Source organism: Protomyctophum bolini (genome assembly GCF_963924005.1).
Source record: "Protomyctophum bolini genome assembly, chromosome: 6".
Classification (NCBI taxonomy): Eukaryota; Metazoa; Chordata; class Actinopteri; order Myctophiformes; family Myctophidae; genus Protomyctophum; species Protomyctophum bolini.
In genome coordinates this window covers 36,567,176-36,594,663 of record NC_137867.1, presented here as the reverse complement: position 1 = coordinate 36,594,663, position 27,488 = coordinate 36,567,176, and the positions used below count along the sequence as shown (strand labels likewise).

Sequence of the window (27,488 nt, the reverse complement as noted above, 5' to 3'; positions counted from 1 at the left end):
TTCCATAGCTCCATAGCTCTAATGAAGCAGTTTTCTGCTTCTACAGGCGGACGGCGTGGAACAAACTTCCACTGTACCTTCGACAAGCAGCCATTTTTAAAGCGCAGCTCAAGACCTACTTCTACACTTGCTTTTAATGGATCAAATGGTGCAAGTAATTTTAAAGGTCTTTGGTTGTATACTGTATAGTATGTGAAAGTGTTTGTCAAGGTAGAACTATTTTGATTCTGCCCCCAGCTGGGTCTGGGATATGAAGGCTGTCAAGCAGCAAGGTGATACAGAGAGAGCCCTTCACTCAGTTCTCCTTAATGCATTATCCACCATATACAACAGAGAAGCAATGGCCTCGAACCTCTGCAGCCAAACATAACTCTCTACTCGTTTTTGTGTTTCTGCCTAACATACTTGTTTCAAATAATCATCTCTTATCATTATCTCTCCTTCCTTCCTCTAGCTAGCTTCTTGGCTGATCGATGAGGTGTTTGCCCTGCACGCACACAAAATACTAGTGGTGGAACGATTCACTTGCCTCCCGTTTCAATACAATATCGATACCTAGGGTGCTGATTCAATTTATATTGCCATTCTTAATTATATTTTTATTTGATGCGATCCAACTCCCAAGTTACTTTGCTTTCATTATACTAGAACATTTTAAAACCATTCTAAACAATAATAAAGTTCAATCATACACTTCAATGCAGCAAAAAAAGTATAAATAGAAAATCGGTTCTGAACTTTGTGTTTCGATTTTAATACCGTTGCATTAAAAATCGCAATATATCCATGGATCTTTCTTTTTTTTCGTCCACCCCTACCCCACACAACTCTCACTGACACATGTCCTGTCCTCTGCTGTCGCCATTATCAGGCCTTCCTGGCATATTAAAGGGCTTCTCCTCTTAGTACATGGTAAGATTGAGTGCCGGCTGCTAAGATTGTCATTGTGTATAATTAAATATATATATATATATATATATATATATATATATATATATATATATATATATATATATATATATATATATGGCAATGGGAGAGTTAATTTCCAATGGCATCATCTGAGCAGGGCAGGGCACAGACAAACCCAGGCAAGATGAGCACAGTGTGCTGCCTGCCACATGGCTTGTCTAGTAGCCTAAACGTGTATGGGAGGGAGGGGGGAAGACAACATATACGGTTTAATATGTGCCAGAGCCTTAGAAAAGAGCTCCTCTTTTTAACAAAATAACTCATTGTTGAGGATGGGGTAAGCTCGAAAGGGACAGGAAATCTGATAAGGCTGATCTCTCTGTCTTTCTGTCGAACGTGCACTGCACACTTGTTAATGTTAAACAAACCTATGACAGGATGACACTTCAGAGGCAGAAAGAGACATATTACAACTAAGGACGGTAGCCAAAATAAGCCTACTAATGTTACAACTTTTACTAGCAGTTAGTCTGCTTTCAAGCCACATTAATGGGCCCTACCTTTTGCTCTACTGTCTGTCTTCTAAAAACGACATATTAGATTTTGTTGTACAGTAGGTGCATGGAAATGCTGTTGTGATCTGCTGTGCTTATGCTAAACGCTAGGTGGCACTGTGCCTTTTTGATAAAAGTCCCTTTAGTGCCCGAAACTATGAGACTACAGTGTGTGTGTGTGTGTGTGTGTGTGTGTGTGTGTGTGTGTGTGTGTGTGTGTGTGTGTGTGTGAGAGAGAGAGAGACCATATTTGTCGTGTTGGAATAAAAATATATTCTTGTTTCCCCACATTCTGGAATTATTTTATTTAAATTCCTTAATCTCAGTAATCAACATATTTTCAATGAGTGACAGATGAGGTATAGTTAAAAAAATGTTGGACCTTGGTCATTTTCTTTTGATGAAGATATAAATGAATTAAGATTATTAATGTGAAAGCAAAGTCCAAAGCTATAGAGAGAGAGAGAGAGAGAGAGAGAGAGAGAATCAAATCGGATGCTTGCTCAATTGTGACATTTTCCTGAGTTGGTCTTAAGAGAGCGATCGAACTTTCTACAGGCTGCCTTTAACAAAATGCAAATAAAACACAATTAGCTACGTGAGGAATTTCCTAACGTCGTAAATTTATAGCTGAGCAATTTGTCCTAAATTAGGACCTACCAAATTCGCCAAGGATGGCATTATTGTCCTTAATATGCAGGCCTACTTTTTGCTGTACAAACGGTTATTGGGCCCTGCTTGTACATACGAAGGTGAATTCATTATGCCTAATTATGTAAATTATTATTCTGCTTAAAATGTGATAAGAGTATTTTGGGCATGGCTATATATTGATAAACAATGCCATCGGAACCGTAGCCCAATATGATACACATATTCAATTGAAATGGTCTCTTAAGGAGGATTTCCCCTTTTTAAGGTACAGGTCTATAACCTCCGAAATGACACACAAACGCACACACGCGCGCGCGCACACACACACACACACACACACACACACACACACACACACACACACACACACACACACACACACACACACACACACACACACACACACACACACACACACACAGAGTAGGGATTAGGAACGGGGTGTTTGTGTTTAATCTCAGCATTATCATATCATCGCCAGAGACACGCACGCATCTGAGTTTCAAACCACATTCGCAACTGCAAAATGTATTATTGCGTAGACCGTACAGCACGGTGGTGACCTATATTAATAGTGATGTACAGTAGACTGTTTGACTATAAACAATAAATAAATGAACAACTCTTTTATATGTGATTTGTTTAGAGACTAGCCTGCCCTACTCTCAGTTTTGTCTACTTTAATATCAATCATCTGAAGTTTGACACCAGTGCCAGCCCAGTGGTGAAGATAATGTTGTTCAATAGCCATATAATTCGAGTGTTTTATTGTGTGTACAATTTTAACTAGTTGGTTGGTTGCTCGTGCATGTGGATGCATTTTATTTAACCAGATTATGGCGGTACTATTTACATATTCCGCCTCAAGTAGTTAACATAACTCAAAGTGGTTAAGAAGCATGAAGGAGGGGGGGGGGGGTTATTGAGTCTGTGGTGAACAAAATAATTCAGTGGTCATTGGTAATGAATCATTGGTCACACAGGACACCTGACACGGTCAATGCCTCACACACTTTATTTTATTTTATATATAGCTGCACAGTTTTGGTGAGGTTTTACGGTGTGATTTAACTCCCCGGACGACCTTAAAACGTGGTCCCGCCTCCAGAGCTGGCTCCTGGCTCCTCTGATTGGCGGGGAGTCCGTGGATGGAAGTGGCTGCAGAAATGCAAAACTTGTTGCTGGTTCCCTGGACGCGTTGATCTCACACAGCGCCGAGCGCCAGACTCCAGTGTGATCTGTCTGTGAATCGCTCCCAGCTGGACTAGAGACCACACCACCACCACCAGAGCCGGGAGTCAGTGCAGTGTGTGAGACACACAGAACACAACGACAGACAGACGGCGGAGGAGGAAAAGTCTGCACGGAGGTTTTTTGTTTTGTTTCAGTTTTAGCGCGTATTGCGCTGTTGGAACCACACGAGCTTGGAGCGGATGAGAGAATGCTGTCAAGCGGCTCCGCGGTGCTTGGTTGAGCGGGCGGTCGGGTGCCCGCGGCTCGGCGTTGAGGACGCGTAAAAGCGCACTCTCCGGTGCCCGGGTTTGGATATTATAGCCCTGCCTTTTGGACTCGCTATACCACTTGACTACTGACCAAAATGATCAATGGGCTGTGGCTGGAATGTTGAAGGATATATGTGTTTTTCTTTTTGTAATATATTTTTTTATTCAAAAGCTTTGAGGAAAGATTTTAACTGCTGAGCTCTGTGGACTTTATTTTTCCGTCTCTCGAGATGGGATCGTCCAGACGCACCAGGACATTTGACCGAGATGGAATAATGAAGTAGACGCAAGAAACTACTATTCCATGTTTCACATCTTTTTTTTCCCTTTTTCCTTTCTTTTTTCTAAAAACCTCTGCACTCACAAATTTAATGCAAGATGTTATGTGTTGTCTCACAATGAAAATATATAGACACAGGTAACTTAACACATGCTACAAAGTTAAATATGTGTATGCTATAAATTGTCATCCTAATCTAAAGGAATAAGACTAACAGAACATCGCTGGACACTATTTGGGCACAGTGATCCCCTTTATTTCTGATACACCGCAGAAGTTGGGGAAAAAACCCCCCAGAACAATTATTTGCTTATTCGGTGAGTTACATTTTAAACCAATAGAGCCCCCCCCCCCCCTCCGCTTTTATAGAGATAAAAATCTACTTTTGTGAAGTTTCTTGTCCCCTGCTCCGTTTTTGAGGACATACGGAAAAAACAGACAGAAACAGTCTGCCGATGCCTGGCAAGCTGGCTGTCATGTGGGATTGATAGCAGGGGAGTATGTTTGGGCTGGAGCAGTTTGGTTCTCAGATTAATAGCAGAAACCCTGGCCAGTCGGAGAGAAACATAAACCAGCCAAGACTGAACATGGGCTCCCATTATAAAAGCCCCGGCGGCTTTCACGCAGGAGGCCCACCGGGAGCCGTGGAGCCGGGCATGGGCCCCATGAATGAGCCGCCAATGCTCGGCCTCAATATGAACATGAATGGTGAGCAGTATGGGGGCTTTCACCCGCGGGGCCACTCAGACATGCATGCGAGCGGTGGACTTCAGCAGCCTCCACAGCAGCAAGGACCCATGCATGGATTTTTTAACAACCAGCAACCTCATCAAGGACACCCCCACGGCCATCAGTCTCATCCCCACCAACATCACCCTCACTTCAGTGGCAACTTTGGAGGCCCAGATCCAGGGTCGTCCTGTTTGCACGGTGGCAGGCTAATGGGCTACAATAACAATGGCATGGGACCACAGCAGGGCTTCGGAGAGGGGTTTGATCCCCTTGCAGAGGGCCAGGCAGGGGACGGCTTCCCCCAGCAGCAGCAGCAGCAGCAGCAGCGGCCTGACTTCCAGCATCATGGGCCTCCAAGCGGAAACCATGCTGTCCCTGCCCCCTGTTTGCCGCTGGACCAGTCACCTAACAGGGCAGCATCCTTCCACGGCCTCCCGTCTTCGTCATCCTCTTCCTCAGAGTCTCACGGCCTAGAACCTCGACGAATGCCCACCCAGGGAGCCGTGGAGGGTTTAGAGTATAATTTCCCCAATGAGCCGCCATCTGGACATTTTGATGTACCCGTATTTTCCCCCTCAGAATCAGAATCTCAATTGCCCCATTTTGGGCCGGGGAGGCCTGTTGCCGGTGGGAATTTCCCAGGCAACCCCGGCATGCCTCGTACACCAGGTATGCAGGGCCTCGCCAAAGGACACCAGCCACCCTCTCAGCCCCAGCAGCCTCAACCGCCGCCACAGCATGGAGTGTTTTTTGAGCGTTTCGGAAATGGCCGGAAGGTGCCTGTGGGAATGGAGCCGGGGGTAAATGCTAGACACCCTCTCATGCAGCAGCAGCAGGCTGGCTTGATGGCGAGACAGAACTCGTGTCCCCCTGGTCTCCCACGTCCACCTCAACCCGAACCTGGCTCTTCCAACCCTAACATTCTGGACGGAGGGGTCATGATGCCAGGCCAACACAACCAGTTTGAATATCCCATTCACAGACTGGAAAATAGGAGCCTGCACCCCTATGGGGACCCCATGTTTAATATGCAACAGCCAGCCCCCCCTCCTGCCTCCCAACAGCCCCCGAATCAGAGACTGCAACACTTTGACTCCCCTTATATGAACATGGCCAAAAGGCCCAGGTTCGACTTCCCCAATGCGCATGGTGGAGAGGGCTGGGGTGGTGGCATTGAGAACCATCTTTCGCCCTCAGCCTATCCTGGCCTACCTGGAGAGTTCACTCCACCTGTGAGCGAAGGTTTCCCGCCTGGCCCTCTGCAGCATGCGGGGCCTGAACAGCAGTCCCTACAGCAGCGTCAGAATGCGGCCATGATGATCAAGCAGATGGCGTCCCGGAACCAACAGCAGAGAATGAGACAGCCCAGCCTGCAGCAGCTGGGTCACCACGGCGAGGTGCCTCCCGGCCCCATGGTGCACGGAGGCCCGGTGGGGAGCATGCCTCAGCCCGGCTTCGACAGGGAGAACGGCGGACGGATGTCCAACTTCGACGGGCAGAATCCTCACGTCGCTCAGGAGAACTCCTGGTTTCCCGGGTCCCACCCACCGGGGGAGATGATGTCACGGCGCATGGGTGGAGCCGGTAACGAGTCAGGGCCTCACGACATGGCGCTGCAGCAGAACGGGGCTGGGATGATGTTCAGGCCGGGCATGGGCATGCAGGAGCCCATGAGGTTACCGGGAGACAGCCATGTACAGGCCCTCCACTCACCGGGCATGCACTCCCAGTTTAGCGGAAACATGGGCAACATCTCGCAGATGCAGTCACCAGGATCAGGTGTAGGGCATCCGAATGCACCAACAGAGAGGCGGCCGGCTGACTTCCCTGCACCTCCTATGGGAGCTCAGCCAACGTTTCCTTATGGAGGGGCAAACCGTCAGGGAGCGGCCCACAGCACTCCCCAGGGGGTGAGCACCTCACCAGGGAGCTACCCTCCCCAGTCTGAGTTCCCCCCAGGCCAGCGGTCCTCCGTTAGTAAGCTAGGAGCTCTCTCCCTAGGGAGCTTCAGCAAAACCAGCAGTAAAGACAATGTTTTTGGCCAGAGCTGCCTAGCGGCCCTTTCCACGGCCTGCCAAAACATGATCGCTAGCCTAGGGGCCCCCAACCTCAACGTAACGTTCAACAAGAAGAACCAAAATGAGGGCAAGCGAAAACTGAGTCAGACGGAGCAGGACATTAATAGCAGCACAGCTAACGGGACTGGCAGTGCTGGTCCCGAGTATTTTCAGAGCGGCACTTCCCAGAACAGCCAGATGCCTGGCTCCGGGAATAGCAACGCTAAGCCTGCAACGCAAAGCCAGACGGTGCAGGGGGAAGCCAGTGCCCTCTCCCCAAATTACAACATGGACGCTACCCCGTGCAGTGAGGGGAAAGCAACAACAGGGAACGGGAGAGGGAGAGGGAGGAGAAAAAGAGACAGTGGACATGTGAGCCCTGGAATTTTTTTTTCCTCTGATAACGGAAACCCTGTTGTAAGTCCAGGCCAGCAGACCCCCTCAGCTGGCGTTGGGGAGAGGGGTGGGGGCACGCCCCACGAGAAACCCCTCCAATCCCCCTCCTGGGGGAAAGGAGGTGACTTAATGTTGGGGGACCAGGCAGACCTGATGTCTTCTCTGGACAGTGGCATTCAAAGTGTCACCAAGTCTGACGGCAGCTCGCCGCGGGTGGACTTCCCGGACGACGTCAGCACCCACTACGGCAACGAGGACGAGGTGTCCTCCAGCTCGGACGCGGGAGGGTCCACCAAGCCCAACCGCAGCCCCATGATGACCGGCTCGCCCAAAATGCAGAGGGGCGGCGAACACGGACTGATGAACGGACAGAAGGCCCTGGGCATGCAGGGCATCAACAATCACTCTACCTCGACGCCCGACAGCTATGGACTGAGCACTGCCGGCGGGGGCACGGGGGGCAACGGGGTGAGCCACCCGGGCACACCCCACGGGATGGAGCAGGTACGCACCCCTTCCAGCACCTCGGGCCAGGACGACATTCACCCCCTGGAGATTCTGCAGGCCCAGATCCAGCTACAGAGACAGCAGTTTAGTATCTCGGAGGACCAGCCGCTGGCCATGAAGAATGGCAAAAAAAACGGCGACTGTCCCTCGCAGAACGGAGACAATGAGCTGGCGAACTGCAGCCCGGATGCTGGGAAGGGCTCAATGGGCACTATTGACCTTGACACCCTCATGGCGGAGCAGCACGCCACCTGGTACGTGCCCAGTGACAAGGCCATGATGGACGGGCCAGAAGATGACAAGGCCATGGCACACTGGGAAAAAAATAAGAGCCAAAACAACAGCAAAGAAGGTAATTGAATTTTATTTGTAAGTAACACTGATTGACAGATTTAGAAAAAACAACAAAACACTTATTTAAAATCAATCATTCTTCATGGTTTATAGTCTTCTGTATTTCTCTCTCTCTCTCTTGACACACACGCGCACACACTACACACGCATTCTGTCTATCTTTCACCCACTTTAAACACATGCCTCACTCACACACTTGCAGACAGACAACTCTCACTCTCTCCCCCACAGTCCTTATTTTTTATTTATTGCATTTCAATTAAAATGTTCGTCTGTAAAATAATGTTGTTTGTAACGAAAGAAGCCCAGCTGTGGTATGTTAACTATCTAGACTATTGACTGTGGAGAGTCGTCTCTTTTGAGTCCTTTTGTTCATGTGCGGGGAGAAAGGAATTTATCTGCGCCAACGCTGCATGCATGCGAGGAGAGGTGGTTACCTTTTACCTATCCTACTGGATTTTTAGAGTACCTAGTAGTTTATTGGCAGATAGTTTAATAATAATAACATACATTCATAAATAAAAAATCTGCCTATTCGTGTTTGGAGAACAGTGCACTGAGGTTTTTGTACCGCTCTGTCAAAGAAAGTTTAAGTTTTTATTTTTTTTGCATAGTCTATCCGTGTTAAAAGTAGGCTATTAGAAATTAATTAGGCATGTAACTCAATTCCGGCTTAAAATCATGTCGACATTGATCTCGGTGAATGAGACCGTTTAGTATATTTTTTTCTACTGTGTATTTTTCTTTCTTTCATTGTGGAAGGAACTTCAAAAGAACTGCAGCGAGAAAAGTAAACATTTCCTGTGGTTCTTTATCTCGGTTTTCAGGGTGAACAACTACATTGAGAAGATTAATAGGTTTTCGAGGATATGCGTTTTCGCAGCGGGGCTTCCCTTCCCCAGTTAGCTGTTTGTTTTTGTTATTACCACGACGGGATAATGCAGGATCGGGGGAAAGTGGATTGATTTCAGATTGTTAGAGAAGGATTTTCTCCATTCGAGGAGCTGTGGTAAAACGGAAGGTTATAGTGTTATATATCCTCGACGATCTCTTCAGTGTCTTTACACGTGGAACGGCAAAATTGTGAATTACATTTTAAATGCATATATAATTGTGTTTTATGGACTTTATTATGCATGCTGTTGGAATAATAACAAATATGCTAACAATAAAAAATAAGAAGAATTTAATTAAAAAAAATTGGCTACTAGAAATGATAACAATATACGATATAGGCTATAGGTATACTACAAATTATATAATAACCTATTTTAAGTTATTTAGCAATATTGTATTAGACCTGTAGCCTATACACCATTTAGTAACTTTCAAGACAAATGTTGAAATACATGTGAGTATAGACTATCCTCCATGATTTTAAACGTCATGTCTATAGCACTTACTTTGTGTAAAAGTCAAAATCATAGATTATTGCGATTTGTTAGTTGTTTTTGTAGGCCTACTTTTATTTTTATAGTGGACTGACAGTGGCTGTCAATCAAAATACAACGCCTAAATCATTCTTTTTCAGTTACGGTACGCTTAATCGGTTAGATGTACAACCAGCAGCAATAATAATTATAATTATATTAGGCCTTGTTATATAATATCATACTTATAATAACAATAATGTTAGGGCCTAATAGTAGAATAATATAAAATAACAATTATGGAAAAATAATATCCAATATTGGACAAATCGTTATCGTTGCCTTTGGGGATTGGGCTTTTAAGAAATTATGCAAAAAGGCTATACGGTTGGGACGGTTGCCACTGCTACATAAAGAGATGGGTCGCTGCATGCATGCCTGTAAAGAAGCCAGCTATAATTCAATCGCCACGGCCATGCAGGGACGAGCCACGGGAAGCAGGCCTTTTTTTCACGTGAATAGGTAGTGTCTGGTGGGTTACTGGGTAGCCCCCAGCGCGTTCTCAGGGGCTCTTTGTTCTGCCTAACTGTGGGAGAGAGAGAGAGAGGGGGGAGGAGGAGGAGGAGGGGGAGGGGGCGCGGGCCACCGAATCTGGAGTCAAGGCGCATTGTTTAAGCCCAACCGAGGAGCAGTCACACAGACTTATTCTATTGGCTTCTGATTAAATTTCTCCAAGGGGTGATTAAAAAAACAACCCCCCCCCCCCGGCGCCCGCATATATTCTGAAGAAGAAATCGCGACGATCAACACACGACTTCACATGCACATGCAGCCATGCAGGTAGCGTGTCTCCTCTCCTCCTCCCCTCTCCGTCTCTGCTGCCGTGCCGTGCGCGCCATCATGCATTCTCCTCTCCTCTCCTGCATGCACCCTGACTCACTCCCTGCGTGAGCACAACGCACGCGTGCAGCAGCAGCTCCGGAGCGATCGATAGCTAGTTAGCACAAATCACGGCTCTTGACAGTTTCTCATTTGAGTGCTTCAGACAGCAAAGATGAAAAAGGGTGGAGGAGGTGTATTCGCTGGATCTCTTTTTTTAAAGATTGAATACGATGCTTTAAGCTACACAGAAGTGCGCAAAAAAATAACATGCATGATAATTTAAGATGGCCTAAGTCACAGCATAAGAAACAAATTTCCTAGGATGTTTTATAGTATACAGTATATAATTATTCAATACATGCAGGCAGCATATAGCCTATATGCCTATACATGTATAGCCCTATAATGTTTAATGTAGCAGACTATATAGGCATGTCAGCATGATGATATTACATTATTTTGGACAATTATAGACTCACTGCTTAAGGTCCCAGCTGAACTCATGCAGGTTATATCTAATCACCTTTCTTATACCATCTTTATCAGCACCGTTTCAATAAAGTTCTGTTTCTCATTCTCTAATAGTTAAGTGAGAGTTAAAAGGCAAATAGTTTAACTAATTGATATGACATGAGGACTTAATTAAGTTAATAACACTATTATAGTACACACACACACACACACACACACACACACACACACACACTCTTTAAAAAATAGTCTTGACGGCTTACACATACAAACTATTAATTAAAATGGTTAATCATTAAAACCAATATAAAATAGGCTATCATAGTTGTCACATAAGCAGAGTTTTCACAACATGTCAACCTGACATCCTGTAGCCTTTCGTATATGGGGTGGGGCTTTATAGGTCCTATAGCCCAGTGGTTCCTAAACTTGATCCCGTTACCCAAACTATAGTGACACAGCTTGTAGATCGGCTATTTTCACTACTTCTTAAACATTTGTTTTCTAATTTATGGGATTTTTCTTTGATTTCTTTATGAAATTACTAGGGGGAAAAAATCTATTGTTTTAATGTTTTATGAAAATGTTTTGAGATAATTAACAACAAAATGTAGGAAACAAAAAATAAATAAAGGGACCCATACAAATGTGTTTGGGCAACCACTGCTATAGTCTGTACTTCTGAAGACTCAATGGGACAGTTTTCTTTTTTTAAAGCATGGGTGTCCTGCATGATTGTGCTAATTGGTGGCTTTATAGACTGCACTCAGTGTTTTATGAGAGGTTGACTTTAACTGCCCAGGCGAGGTGCGCTGGGATGTGTGGTTTCGTGTGTATTTGGGTGAAGAAGCAGAGGACTTTGCGATGCCACTTTGACAGAAAGCGTTTTACGTGAATACGAGGGGTTGTTGGAAGGAAGGAGAGGGGGTTAGGGCTCTGTAGGCAAGAGCTTTCAGTCACCTTTAGTTTCAGTATGGCTACTATGGTGTCAGGAACACTGCGTCTGCCAAAGTTGAAGTTTCATAAAAACTTTTTTTTAGTGGGTCATTTTGTCTCCAGGTGTGTGTGTGCGTGTGTGCCTGTAATGGAGTCATTTAGTGCTACAGGCAATGTCTTATGTCCATGAAGACTGGAGAGGAGCCACAGGTCCTGTTGTTGGCCAGCGTATTGAATAGGACCCTCTGTTGAAATGTAATATTATTCTCTTGGCAGCCCCCGGGGTATTTGAATATACAGACAAATAGGCTGCAGTAACAATATGAAGAACATGACCGTGGTGGTGGTGGTGAGGCACCGCTGCAGAGTCCCCGGGAAAAGAAAGAAAGAAAACAAACAAAAACAAAAGTTGGACTGCGCTTATTTGTTGAAGAGCTGCTGTTATGTCGATTTCTGTTCACCTTGCGCATCCCCCAGATGACAGTCTGCACGGTCTCCCGTGTGGCTGTTTAGAGAGTGATGTGTGTTACAGTTAATGGCCTCCCCTTGGACCCATGCTCGCTGGCCACGTCTGTCCATGATGGCGTGTATAGCTGGAGCTTCTTCTCACTTATGGTACGAGTAATGCCTGCTGCTGTAAGCCTGGGGCCTGTACAGCCCGGTGCTTAACCATGGAGACTTCCTTCTCCCCAATGCAAGGAGGTGAAGTGTTAAGGGGTGCTGCATGGGGCCAGGAGGGAAGTGGACATCAGTTTACCAGTGGTTCCCAAACTTTAGCCCGTCATCCAAAAGAGGAATTTGATGTCTCCCCGGGATGCAAACTATAGTGGAAATATAGCAGATCTACAAGCTCCGTTAGATCGACTATATTTTCACTACCGCTTAAACATTTGTTTTCTATTGTTTTTCATTTTTCATGAATTGGACAAAATAATCTAAATTCTTTTTTTAATTCACGACTTTTTCGTGATTCCAATTAATTCAATATTTTAACACTTTCAAGATAAAATAAAATAAAAGAAGATCTACAAGCTCACTGCGTGTCACTTCGTGTCGCGCCGTGAGCTTGTAGATCTGCTATTTTTGAATAGCCAACGTTAAAATCTAAAATGACACTGATGCTTTCCCCGGTTTTTAATGGGTTAATATTTATTTCCGATTTTCACACTACTAAATTAAGTACAAGTATTTTTTACTGTGTTCCCTTCTACATTCCTTATCTTAACCAGAGAGACCTGACCGTTCATTTTGAAAGTCATGCACACTGCTGATAACAGGCCAACGGCGAGCATGAGGAAATGATTCAGTTCGTTTTTCATAGATGCATGTGTATATATATTTATTTCTTTTTCTCTCGTAGCCGTAACACTTTGGATTAGTCCCCGTGTAGTTCTCATCAGTGGAATAACTGTTGAATAAAGGCCTTAAATCTTCCCCCTCGGTTCTGGGTTTTGACAGGTAGATTTGCAAAGCGGCTACTTACACGTTATCATGTTCATTAGAAAGCAGTTTAATCCATCGAAACAGGCATGTCGATATTCTAGCTAAAGAACAATCCTGTGAGACGTTCTCTTCCCCTGCACCCCCTTGCTTTTCTTATCTCTATTGATTTGTTAAAAATCATACTTAGAGTATTGATGTTTTGCTATACGACAACCGCCCCGCAAATCACACTGGTAATTTTCTATTTCCTTTCTCTGAAAGGAAGGTGAAAAAAGAAAGAAATCTTTGATTGACATTTGCTTGAATGTTAGAGGAGAGAAAAAAAAACAGCTCGGGGCAGTCCATGTTCCGTACCTGTCATTACAAGGTGTTTTGTATTGACTTTTTCAACAACACGCACCCAGCGAGCCTTTCGCACACTCCTGTGCCGCAGTAATGATTATCATTATCATAATCATAGCAATTAGCCTAGGTAATATTGCTTCCAAAAGTGCCAATTCATCCTCTGGCACATCCTGTGTGAGCCCACTTGGTTATGGACTGGATTCGTCATGTTTATTAGTGACAGGTTGCTTTATATGCCTGGATGTGTGCTGGTACTGTCAGCAATGTACTTACATTATGGAACAAAAAACATCATATACGGTACTGTGCAAAAGTTGTAGGCACTTTAGATGTTTTACAAAAACATTAATCTTATATGCTTATTCTATCTCTACTGCATTAATGTGTCTAAAAGGAAATATCATATTTAGAGTTTAACCAATCCAGTAAGATATTTATGTTGTTAAAGAAAGAGAGCAAATCATGTTAAAAAACCGCTTTCTAGAAGGATTTTAATCATGCACTGAAGACAAAACCCTGTCTTCAGTGCATGATTAAACGATTATAAGAAACGTGTGCTAATGATCGACAACATAATATCTAATTTGAAATAAAAATCATTAACTGTAATAGAAACAGCTGTGTAGGTGGCGAAGAAGCCTGCATGGGCGGGGAACAGCTATACAAGAAATTGAAGTTGCTGAATGAGTTTTAAAAGTGAGCTCGAAGGAGACAGTTACTTACACCATGGCAAAAGTGAGCATAGCTAGAACACACAAGGTGGTCATCCTGCTTCAGCAAGGCCTCAGTCTCAACAGACAGACATTTGGAGGCAGACAGGTGCTGTGCTGTCCAAGCACTTCTACAGAAGCACAAATAAACAGGCAGAGTTGAGGACCGCAAACGCGGCGTTCGGCCAAGGGAACCAAGTGCAGCAGACGAAAGACACATCAAGCATACTTCTCTTTGCAAACGATGGTCCACAAATCCAACACCACCTTCAGCTTAGAACTGGCAGGAACGATGGGGACCCTGTGTCGTGGTGGTGGTGGTACACCCTTCTATAGTCTGGAGAAAAGTCTAGTCAGAAGTGATCTTCATGGTAGACTTGCAGCCAAAAAGCCATACCTCTGATGTGGAGTAAAACAAAAAGCCAGGCTATACTCACCTACTGTATGCATGACAACAGGTGTGTTCTGGATTGATTCAAAATTGAAATATTTGGATCTAATGGAAGGCAGGTTGTTAGCTTAAGGGCCAGAGAGTGCTACAAGGATGAGTGTCTACAGGCAACAGTGATGCGTGCTGGAGGTTTCTTGCACATTTATGCAAATGTGGTGGGAGATTTGGTCTGAATTTGTGGTGTCCTCAATGCTGAGAGAAGTACAGGCAGATTTGTATTCATCAGGGAGGCATCAGATCTGTCCCAAATTAAAATTCTGCAACGACCCCGATAATACAAAACCTCAACATGGAGCAGTGCAACAGGCCCCTGATCTCAACCTCACCCAGTCAGTCTGAGATTACATGAAGAGACATAAGAATTTGCCCTAAATGCACACCAACTGTGGAAATTTCTCCAAGACGTTTCTTGAACAAGAACAACCTACCTACCGACTATTAAATTGACAGATAAATCGATTAGATTTAGTTTTTTCTTCTATTTATATAATAAAACGTATTATAGTATATGAATAAAAAAAACTATTCATGGCATTATTGTCATTGAAAGCATTCTCACTTTACTTCTCTCTTGTGCCTATAACCTTTGCACAGTAGTACCCAGTGTGTTGAAAAGATTTATCGTAAAAGTGCACTAGCTGTTTGAGAAATGGGCTGGTTTCTCTCTCCACCTCTGTCAATGTGGTTGTCGTTCTCTCCACCTCTGTCAATGTGGTTGTCTTTCTCGCAAAGCAAGTCCACATTATCCTCAGCCAGTTCATCCCTGGCATGGGGGAAAAAATCATACTATATATTTTTGTTCTTTTTTAAGGATGTGTGTGTGTGTGTGTGTGTGTGTGTGTGTGTGTGTGTGTGTGTGTGTGTGTGTGTGTGTGTGTGTGTGTGTGTGTGTGTGTGTGTGTGTGTGTGTGTGTGTGTGCGTGTGCGTGTGCGTGTGCGTGCGTGCGAAGGGCCAGTTTATAGTCACTGGAACTTGATAGTGAGCAGTTGTCAGCTGTAGACATCATGTTTGATTCATGTAGACTCAGTGGCAAGCTCACGCGTTCAGACCTCATCTCAGGTGTCTCCTGGTAGAACGTGCTCACTTAATTTGTGCGCAATGAAAATATTGAAGAGTATTTACTCGACTCGAAAAAAGGGCTTATTTTGTGTTCAAGGCATTTCAAATTTTGACAAATGGGTTTGTGTACGTATGTGTACGTGTAATCGCGTAATAGTACGTGTGCATTGCATGCATGCATTTTCTACTGTGTGCTGCTGGCCTGGGCTTCACTGATGTCAGTCAAATGGAAACCTGTTAAAGAAGTGCGACTGTATGACTGAAAAGCATGAATGAAGGTGTATGGTCTTTTTGCTCGCTGGATTTGCAGCCTTTCAAAATAGCAGCTCATCCGGAGCTTTGTTTTCCCAGGCAAGCGTTGGAGTGTTGAAATACAATTAGAACAATGTAAAAAAAAAAGAAAAGAAAATAACTTGTCTCAGCATGTGGTAAATATTATTCTCCTTTGAGAAGAGCAAAGGAATAGAGCGATGGTTTTATATGGAAGAAGGGGGCCAGGATGGGCATTTATTTTTACAGTCTGAAGAGTTGATTTTAACCCGCAGGATTTTTACTTTTGCGGATTTTGTTATTTTGTTCAGGATACAAATACGGTGTGTGTGTGTGTGTGTGTGTGTGTGTGTGCATGCATGCATGTTTCCTGTTGTGTCGATGTTGTCACGCCGCCAGCAGCAGTTATGTTGTTTACCATACAGGTAGTCGTCAAGCGTCTTTTAATTTGTATTGAAGAATTGACAAATGAGTTTTGACACCGGAGCGGTTTCTCCTGGGAGAGGGAGAGAAACGGCAGTAGGGAGGATGGATGGAGTGATGGGGAAAAGGGAGAGAGATGGAGAGAAGTATATGTCTATATTTTCTATTTTCTTTTTCTTTTTTTCCTATCCCAGCGAACATCTGAGGTTTCGCTCTTGAGGCGAGTGGGCTGGTAATGGCTGTCATTTGCATCACCGTGAGAGAGAGAGAGGGAGAGAGAGAAAATAATTCTTTTCATTTTCCTCTCACTTCCACTCCCCTGGATGTCTCTTCATCCTCACCTGTAAATATAACAGTTTCCCGTCAACGGGAAACTGCACGCACACACACACACACACACACACACACACACACACACACACACACACACACACACACACACACACACACACACACACACACACACACACACACACACACACACACGGCATAATAAATACATTATACTGTGTGTGTGTGTGTGGTGTACACTATATATAGGATACTATACATAGCAACGATAGCATTGTCTATTTTTTCCCAGTTCATCACACATTATACCATATGCATAACATGATACGGTAGCTTTAAAACCCTCTAGCAAAGGGTTTTTTGAAAGATAAACACATTTAAAAAAAAGAAAAAACCCACAGTGATTCATTTCACAATGTGGTTTTTCCTCATTTATGGATTCAATTCAATTTCATTCATCGTAAATTCATTTTATGCCCAAATTGCCTTTTTCCTGTTAGTATTATGATGAGCAAGAATGTATCAAAGATGCTGGAGCTTAATTTATTCTCAATTGGAGGCCTATTCTATGTCATTTTTAAATTGCTTCAGAGAAATGGTTCAACTTTTACATTTAACACTGACTGGAACTCATGCAGACAGCTCCTCCTTTCCGTGTGTGTGTGTGTGTGTGTGTGTGTGTGTGTGTGTGTGTGTGTGTGTGTGTGTGTGTGTGTGTGTGTGTGTGTGTGTGTGTGTGTGTGTGTGTGTGTGTGTGTGTGTGTGTGTGTGTGTGTGTGTGTGTGTGTGTGTGTGTGTGTGTGTGTGTGTGTGTGTGTGTGTGTGTGTGTGTGTGTGTGTGTGTGTGTGTGTGTGTGTGTGTGTGCACGCGCTCACCAAAAAAGAAGAAAAACGTAGTTATTCTAGTCCTACACATATGCTTCTATCCCCAAAATCACAGTATATATTTCTATGCGCGTGGTAACCGTGGTTGTGGTTTCCAAACGGGCAGACGAAAAGCTAGAAAACAGAGAATGTAGCAATGTGCTGCTGAAACGACATAGACACACAGCGAAGTAGATCAATATGTCACCTACTTGGATGACACGGCAGACAGGTTCTGGACATGGTTTTGATTTATGCAGGAGGCACTAAATCACTTCCCATGTCCCGATTTGTGTCTAGTTTCCTAAGTGCGTCTTGTGGCCCGAGGGGGAGGTGTGCGAGTGTGTGTGTGTGTGTGTGTTGTGCAATTGAGTGTTTGTGAATAAAGTGATGGGCTCGGGGCGTACCACTGCATGAGAGGGTAAGGACCCACAGGGGCCATGCCTGCTTGCCTGCCTGCCCGGGCTAGTTTTTTTTTTCTCTCTCTCCCTCTTTCAGAGAACAGAGGAAATTCAAACCTCCCTCCTAAAAACCCCACCACCACTACCCCTCTCTCCAGATATCTGCTGCTCTAAGGGAAAGGTCACGATGCAGCATTATTATTTTTTGTGGGGGGTTGCGTCATCAACCACTCCAGGCGGACACGCTGGAATACCTGTAACCTATGTGTATTATATGCCTTAACGTTGGTTAGACTCCATATTCCTTATTCTAACATTTGGGCCTTATGTTGTTATCTGGTCACTTTCCAGCAGGAAGTCCCCCCCCTTTGATGGGATGGGTGCTTAATAGTTGCTATTGGGGAGAGAGACAGCCATAGCTGTTCAAGGCCTTATATTTGAGCGTGCTGCGGCGGTTAGCGCAGTGGTTCTGTAGTCCATGCGGTGAAATAGCAGAAATTCAACCTTTCTTTATTCAAATCTGTGCTTTGTGACGGCTGCATTGTGCTGACAAAGCTCGAGTCTTCTTCACAGAGGGGCCATCCATGGCAGTAGTTGTTATGCTAAAGGAATCTGACCTGAAGTCACACACTGTCATAGGAGCAGAGGCCTTTGGGTGTGTTTTTGTCAGCGAACGGAGCCCCCTTATTGGGCCCGGTTTGTGCTCTGCGAGGACGGGGTCGAGCCCCTGGGAGCACGAGGGTCAGAGGTGAGGTGTCGGGATGGAAGTTAGAGCTCGGGATAGAAAGGGCAGAGGGCCCCGCTGCTCGGCATTCTGGGGCCTGGGAAATCAACATGACGGCTGTGTGGGGCTCGCTTCCAAAAGGAGCTTTGTGGAACGCAGAACGCAGTCAGTCTCTCACGCGCTTTATTTTCATATTCGGCTCTGAGTCACAGACATGTACATTTCACTGAGCTTCTTCGTCTGCTCTGTTTATTATTCAAATCATGTCAGTTTTGAAGATGAAAAGATCAAGATGAAAAATGCCGTGTTGTGACACGTAGATCTTCCAATTCCTTGCTACAGAAATTAATCTGGGGTTTAACACCATGGTTAATCTGTTTAAAAAAACTTGGTTGATGCTCTTTTATCAGAAGAGGTCAAAGATTAAAAAACAAAAAAACTATTTTCCAACCGTTATCATTAAATGGTTAGAAAATAGCATCTTCTACTTCCAGCTGCTGTTGTTTTCCTCGCTGCATTGTTTACAGAATGTGTTGTGTGTGCGGAGTGACATGTAAACCAGTGTCAGCCCGTCAGCTTCCAGACACATTGGTGTCATCCAGACAAGAAGAGCAGTGTGCACACACACACACACACACACACACACACACACACACACACACACACACACACACACACACACACACACACACACACACGCAGAAGCTCTACTCTTCTCCGTAAATTGTCTCTAGACTGCTCTCTCTCTCTCTGTGTGTGTGTGACTGTGTGTGTGTGTGTGTGTGTGTGTGTGTGTGTGTGTGTGTGTGTGTGTGTGTGTGTGTGTGTGTGTGTGTGTGAATAACAAGGCATTGCACAGGGTAAGAGAGAGCGATACAATAAATAAGTGGAGTGGATCACATTAAATTCAGTGTGCTTAAACACATCGCTGTGGTAATCTTTTGTGACTGTAACACTGTTAAGGATATTTAGGTGTGTTTGTGGCTGCATGCCCCCTCGTTGCTTTGCACACTTATTGTTCCCTTTTCATTATGCGTGTGTTTGCGTTGCCGTTTGTTGACGCTAAGTGCCCGCCTCGTTCCCCTAGCTCGCACATGAATAGCCTATCATTGAGATATTACCGTGGATATGAATTCTATCGCCGTCGACGTAATGCGAGTCATTGAGCAGTCTTAATAAGATCGGCTTTTTATTGGAGAAAGGGATTTCTGCCGCTTGTGGAGCGTCATGGTGTGATGTAAGGGATTTCACACTGCCTTTTCCACTTTTTGAACAAACGTGCTGGTCATGGATGATGATTAAACGTAGCGATGTAGCCATAAAATAAATCCCATTCCTTCTCCGGTCCCATTTGGTTACCTCATAATATTTGGAGATTTTCTTAAACTATAATACATTTATGGTGTTCGAGTGACTTGTATTGCATCAACAGTGGTCGATTTTTGCCCTCCCAATGTCTGGCTTTTTGAAATTACGTCATATGGCAGCCAAGTCTATGGACTTTTAAATGTTTATTTAGAGCACTTTAAACAAACAATGAGCACAGCCAAGTCTATGTACAGATTTTTATATTTGTGGTCAACTAAAATCTAAATGTTATAATCCCAAAGGAATAAATGAGGCGTGCAGGTCAGTAACAACTACAGCATGAAGAAGAAAAAGGATTCCTTGTCTGATCTCCCCCCACCCCCTCCCTTCTTCTTCTTCTTCTTGAATATATACATCACTGCTAATGTCATGTTGTTTTTAGTTGTGGAAAAATCAGTAATGTGTTTTCACATGAGCTCATGTCTGAACATGGGCCCTTGGAGTATAGGAGGGGAACACTTTGCCTGTGTGTTCGTGCGTGTGTGTGGGTGTGCATGTGTTTGCGTTTGCTTGTGCACGTGTGAGTGTGTGTTGTGTGAGAGTTAACGTGTGTATAGTCGGAGCCACGCATGCTTTGTGTATTCTCTGACCATGTGTTTACCGTTCTTGTCCTTGCATTCATGAGGCTGGGGGCTATGTCTAGCTGTTTTGTGGATTTTGTGTGTGTGTGTGTGTGTGTGTGTGTAAGGGCTGGTGTGCATGTGACAGCGGCGGCGGCAGCAGCAGCGGTTGGCGCTGTGTGTCTTTGGCTGTGTGTGTTGTCAGATTGCTGTGTGTCAGCAGCGAGCCAAGGGAACGCTTGGCTGCCTATCCAGGCCGGCGTGGACCCTGCTGTGCCCAGCTAGCATGGGCTACTGGCGGCTGCTCTAGGGCACGGCGTTGGGGGTGGGGGGAGACGGTGGGGGGTGGTTCTGCCATGCTGAGTTGTATGACTGCCTGGACCCTCTGGCAAATGCAGGATTTTGAAGAGAGACAGACAAAAAAAATTGTAATTGTTCTTGAGTCAGGCGTGCCGCTTTTCATATATAAATGTTGAATTATGTCACCACCACCACAACTAAATTAACCCTCAACACACCCAGCCACCCACCCAACCACAGCACCCCAAACCATCCCCCCCTCTGTCTTTCGTTTTGCGTTTCCATCCCTTCCCCTCTCTGCTCCACTGCCACTGTCTCCGGTTTATGGAGTCCTACAGAGACGGAACGATGCATGGGCACACAGAGATGGACAACCTGAGAGGTGGCGAGAGATTGATGGAGAGAACGAGAGCTGAGAGATAGAGAGAGCGACAGGAGGCTTGGCAGTCTGACCTTTTAGTAAATCCCTCCGCTTTTCCATTCCAGTAGCTGCGGTCCCAGATGGGCTGCAATGTATGGGACTTCCCGTCTCACTGCCTTCCTCTCTGGGCTGTCCTGTCCTGTCCTGGCTGCTTGGCCTGGCCTTGCCTTACCTGTCCTCACCCTACCCTGGCTGTGTTCTGTTAACACTGTGTCATTCCTGGTCGAGGTGACTTAAAGGGAGCGAGTGTGTGAGAGAGAGAGAGAATACGCAGCAGCGAGTACAAAATACAACAACAATAACAACCAATCCTTTTTACTGAGCGGAGAACGATGAGCCAAACAGTTGAAATTGACAGAGGTCAGCGTTGGTTTTAACTATTTTCCCGCTGCCGGAGCGTCGACTGCACAAAGACTGCAGTCTTTGTGATCTCACAGCCAGTTAGGGTAGAGAGAGACACATAGTTGACTCCGTGTCTCTCTCTCCAAAGCTCAGAGTCTTTATGTATCGCGCGGGGTCACCCCAATCAGCCACCCGAGGAGCAAGGCGCTGGTGAGGGGGTTGATTGTTGAGAAGTGAAGCCTAACATCTTCACACAGTGCTCTGGGCTCGCTTGGAGGCACAACCCAAAGCAAAGCACACCGCAAACATAGAGAGAGGAAAAACCAGCCCCGTTGGCCTCTGACTCGTCGCTGCTCCTCTCTCTGTCGCTCTCTCCCTCTCTCTTACTGTCTTAAGGCTGCAACTATCGATTTTTTTTTGGCGATTATTCTGTCTATTACCTTTTTGATTGATCGAGAAAGGTTTATATTTATAATATATATATATACACTGTGTGTGTGTGTGTGTGTGTGTGTGTGTGTGTGTGTGTGTGTGTGTATATATATATATATATATATATAAACAAACAAATTGATTAACTACATAAACCTTATTGTATACTTGGTGCAATATACTGATATTGAGATTGGCTATTTTCACTATATTCTTAGTGTCTATTGATTACATTGATTAGTTCAATTAACTGTTGAACCCTTTCTCTCTCTCTCTCTCTCTCTCTCCTTCCTCCCTATTCTGTTTTTGTCTGCGTTAATTCTCCACGTTTCTGTATTTCCTCTCCTCTCTCATCGCTCAGTGCGCTGCAGTCTGTATTTCCTCTCTTCTCTCATCGCTCAGTGCGCTGCAGTCTGTATTTCCTCTCCTCTCTCATCGCTCAGTGTGCTGCAGTCTGTATTTCCTCTCCTCTCTCATCGCTCAGTGCGCTGCAGTCTGTATTTCCTCTCCTCTCTCATCGCTCAGTGCGCTCCAGTCTGTATTTCCTCTCCTCTCTCATCGCTCAGTGCGCTGCAGTCTGTATTTCCTCTCCTCTCTCATCGCTCAGTGCGCTGCAGTCTGTATTTCCTCTCCTCTCTCATCGCTCAGTGCGCTGCAGTCTGTATTTCCTCTCCTCTCTCATCGCTCAGTGCGCTGCAGTCTGTATTTCCTCTCCTCTCTCTCACCGCTCAGTGCGCTGCAGTCTGTATTTCCTCTCCTCTCTCTCACCGCTCAGTGCACTGCAGTCTGTATTTCCTCTCCTCTCTCACCGCTCAGTGCGCTGCAGTCTGTATCTCATCGTTCAGTCTGCTGCAGTCTATATCTCGGCAGATGACGGGTGAAGCTATGTTTTTACGTATAGTTTAGCCAAGCACTTTCTGACCTCGTCAATCTCCCTCTGACTACAATCTTTTTTCATCCTATTGCGGCACAAAGTGATTTTTCTCCATAGATGAGAGGCCCGCCACGCGCGCATCTCACCCGTCAGCATTAAACTCCTGCAGAGTCCTATCACAGTCAACAACAACCCACTGTTTTGTTAGGCTTTTTCCCCCTTTCTCTCTTTGGCATATCATATGACCTACGTATAGATTCCCTGGTGGCTCTGTGGTGCGGTCCATTTAATGTGAGTTTGGACACCTCTGCGACACGGGGGTCGATACCGCAGCAGGGTCGTCGTTATGCCGGTAAATTGGGTCAAGCGGGGTTAAAGGTCGCTTTTCTCTGTGCCCTTTGACCTGCTGACCAAGAGGTCGCACCCAGGAGCGTTCCCGATTTGCACGGCTGACCAGGGAGTGAATAGGTGTGTGCGTGTGTGTGTGTGTGTGCGTGTGTTTGTGTGTGTGCGTGCATGTGCGTGTGTGTCACCGCCACAGGCAGAGGAGGAAGGAGGTGTTTGCGCTGTCCTTCCTGTTGTGTGCATTAAGGGAGGTGTGTGTGTGTGTGTGTGTGTGTGTGTGTGTGTGTGTGTGTGGTGCTGTTGACTTAATTTCACAGCACAGATTTGACGTGGGATGTTTGACGTCGACGACACCGGCCGAGGTTTCATTAATATGTATTTATTTTCTAGATGAACAAATGAGCTTTGAGAATTAAACACTCACACACCAGCCCTGTTTCTGAAAGTAGCTGTTTTACCCTTGAACATTTTTTGTATTTATTTTAACGGGCGGAAGCTATTATATTACTTTTCAGGATTAAAAATGGTAAAAGTAGCAGATTTACTGTAGATTTGCTACCTTTCATACTTCTGTGTTATGCTGTAGCATGATCAAGTAGTAGACCATTCATTTACAATGAAAACACAAATATATTATTATATTATGTCTTGAACCCATTTAGACCTGAGGCCAGATTCTACAAATGTCTTCTAAATCATGACAGTTTTCTGAAAAACCTATGTTTCTATGTCATTGGTGCTCAATCGTTTTCATGTCAAGGACCCCCAGAATTATCTGTATTTGGCCGCAGACCCCCATTTAAAAATATGTTGTTCCAGGGACCTCTCCCAGCAGCAAAGATTTGAGTTAAAAAAGTTCGCTCTGAAAGAATATATATTCAAAGATCTGCACCACATTTTCACGATTTAAAAAAAAATAGCAGAACTACAAGCTTGTAGATCTGCTATTTTTCAATACCTAAAGTATAACATAGGTAATCCTTAAAACACCAAGAGGGGTTTCCGTCCATAATGACCACAATAGGGAGGCCAGATTGTAAAATAACCAGTTGACTGCAGTGCTCATACTAACCCTTTTCCTGCTCTTGTCTTGTCTTCTTCTCGATGCAGAACTGTCGGAGCTGTCCCAGAGCAAGGCCGGGGCCGGGCCGGGGGTCCCGGGAGCCGGCGGAGGTGGCGGTGGCGGTGGCGGAGGTGGCAACGGAGGCAACAACCACATGCAGTGCCTGTCGGTGCACTGCACGGACGAGCTGGGCGACAGCAGCAAGGGGGTCCGCGGGGGGGGTCCTCCTCCCGTGTCCTCCTGGCGCTCCCTGCACTCCGACATCTCCAACCGCTTCGGGACCTTCGTGGCGGCACTGACTTGAGCTCCGTTGTTAAAAACAAAAAGAAACGAAAATTTAAAAAAATTTATCCGCGTTTTTTTAAAAGAAAAACAAACAAAAAAAAGGGGAAAAAAAGCAGGCCGAATGGAAACCTTATAAAAGGACGGAAGGAAAGAAGGGAGGAGAATAACAACATGTGATGATGATGATGATGTGATGAAGAGGAGGAGGGAGAATGTGTTGACGAGGCGACTGCAAACGGCTCTCACCTGTGTTCAGGGAGAGAAAGACATTTATACTCACACACATGAATAGAAACACATGCACACACACGCGCATGTACGTACACACACACACACACACACACACACACACAGGCACATACATACCATATCGTTTCTCATATAAGCAACCACACGTTACGCACACATGGCATACACACACACACACACACCGCTGGACTACGTTATACAGCACGGGCTCTGCCCAACAACGACGCCCACAACATCTGGAAAACCTCAAATCAATCTTTCGTTGTTTTGTTTTCGATCTTCGTTGTTTTATTTTTGTTTATTGTTTTGTTTTTGAAGAAAACTATAGAAATGTCAATGGAGGAGAAAAGAGAAGAGGCCAGAGTGTACGGTTGTTGCTCATTGGTTGTGGTTGTCATATAGCGGGTGTGTTGAGTCTGTTGTTCTCGCCAACTTCACCAACGTTTTTACTCCACTTGTCACTGTTCTATAGAGGGTATGTGCGTGACATCTTCATCACACCCGAACGTTATGTGGGAACGCCGACTGAGTGGCATAATAACTAGGCCTACTTTCAGGCCTTGACAGCCCCGTACATTCAAACAGAAAAGTCCAAATGATTGCATTAAACGACGTTAAACTCACGTTTCCACTCACTTTTCCCACTCGATTTGCCACTCACTTTATGCATGCGCATGCCCTCTATCTCCCAGTAATGGCCGCCGGCCACATGTCATCCCACATTCTATAAGCCTTATATGTCCCATGACTCAGGCAGACCCAAACAGGCCTCCTGTGTCATGACTAGGGAACCTGGGGATACAACATTTGAGGAATCTCGGTTCTCAAAACATTTAATTTCGTGGACCACCGTAACTCTTGAGAGTGTGTACAAATGCATTTGTACACAAATCCATGTGTACACTCTCAGAGTCACCGTCCTGTATAATGGGTCCATTTGGGACCTCATAGGAATCGCTAAAGGGAACCGTAAAGAGGGAATCGTTAAGGAAACGGAATCGTTAAAATCCTAAAGGTTCCCGACCCTAATCATGACATCACACTGACCTGTGTCAGCGTCGAAGATAGAACTGTATCATTTTGTTTTCACCTGAATACAACATGCCTCTTTCTTTCTCTGTATGGCTTTTTCCTCTCCTCTCCTCTCCTCTCCTCCTCTCCCATCACCTGGATGTCTCAACCACTCGTATACAATGCAGCCAATGGGAACTGAATCGGAAGGGTCGAGCGCCTGTTTAATAAGGGAATGGGTAAAAAAAAGGAAAAGACTATTGGTATTGCACATGTAAAATAAGAGAAAATTTGCTGTGTGTTAGGCAATCTTGTAATCTTTAAATAAAGCTTCTGTTGAATTTGAATTTCTGAAACGATAGATGGGCGGACTGTGACGGCAATTCTTTTGTTTTGTTTTTCCTTTTTTTAAATAATATGTAAAGTGCAGTCGTCTGTTTTCCTGCATATTGTATATATCTGTATATGTTTTATTGAGTAACTAAATAACATTAAATATGACGTTAAAGGTGGCATTTGCTTGGCCGTTGGATTTATTTATTCTTTGGAACCTGCGTCCAGTTGAAAACCTTTGCTCACAACTTTCGATTAAAAACTAGGTTTCAGAGGTATTTCTTTATTATAGCCTACATTTTTCTTCAAAGTTGAGAGATGAGATGAGAGATGAGATATACTTTATTAATCCCCGAGGGGAAATTGCAGTGTTACAACAGCAAAGTGCATAGAGTTAAAAACTAAAACCTACAAAACTACTGGACAGACAGAAAAACACAAGAAACAGACACAAAGGACATAAACACACAAGACCAGGACCATATGGGTGGGGGGGCAGTTCTTAATGCTTCTGTGTATTGTGTAGTCTGATGGCAGTTGGCATAAAGGACTGTCTGTAGCGTTCCGTGCGCATCAAGGGGAGTGTGAGCCTACTGCTGAAGGTGCTCGTCCTTTCCCGCAGCACACCATGGAAGGGGTGGGAGAGATTTTCCAGCATGGAGTCCAGTTTATCCCCGATCCTCCTCTCCACTACTGACTGTAGGCTCTCCATTCGGAGGCCAACAACAGAACTGGCCTTCTTTATGATTTTGTTGATCCTGTTTAGCTCCCCGGCCTTGATGCCCCCTCCCCAGCATACCACAGCATAGAATAAAATGCTGGCCACAACCGACTGGTAAAACATAACCAGTAGCCTGCTACATACTTCAAAGGACTTGAGCCTCCTCAGGAGGTACAGTCTGCTCTGTCCCTTCTTGTAGACGGCCTCAGTATTGTCTTTCCAGTCCAGGTCCTTGTTCAGGTGGACACCCAGGAATTTGTAGGAGTCCACGATCTCCACCTCCTCTCCCTGGATGGTGATGGGTGCTGGGGTCCTCCTCTTACTCCGCCTAGCGTCGAACACCAGCTCTTTGGTTTTTTTAATGTTCAGCAGCAGGTGGTTTTGTTCCGCCCAGTCGATGAAGTTCTCCACCACTCTCCTGTACTCCTCGTCGTTGTCCTCCGTGATGCAGCCCACAATGGAGGAGTCATCGGAGAATTTCTGTAGGTGGCATGTTGGTGTGTTGAAACTGAAGTCCGAGGTGTAGACGGTGAACAAGAAAGGTGAAAGGACGGTTCCCTGGGGTACTCCCGTGCTTCCCGTCACAACTTCCGAC

The 27,488-nt window shown here is 45.2% G+C and overlaps 1 protein-coding gene across 1 annotated transcript; it reads left to right on the top strand.

Annotated features, from left to right (window-relative positions):
* Nucleotides 1–3,340: 3,340 nt before the first annotated feature.
* Nucleotides 3,341–26,351, top strand: mn1b (meningioma 1b). The gene is made up of 2 exons (XM_080765942.1): nucleotides 3,341–7,946; nucleotides 24,342–26,351. The coding sequence occupies exons 1-2, from the start codon at nucleotides 4,403–4,405 to the stop codon at nucleotides 24,596–24,598; spliced, it is 3,801 nt and encodes a 1,266-aa protein (XP_080622068.1). The 5' UTR covers nucleotides 3,341–4,402; the 3' UTR covers nucleotides 24,599–26,351.
* The last annotated feature ends 1,137 nt before the right edge of the window (nucleotides 26,352–27,488 follow it).

Bases quoted from the DNA above. Each gene is read 5' to 3' on its own strand.
- mn1b (XM_080765942.1), top strand. From the start codon at position 4,403: ATGTTTGGGCTGGAGCAGTTTGGTTCTCAGATTAATAGCAGAAACCCT. The intron at 7,947-24,341 runs GTAATTGAATTT...TTCTCGATGCAG, and splicing joins CCAAAACAACAGCAAAGAAG to AACTGTCGGAGCTGTCCCAG.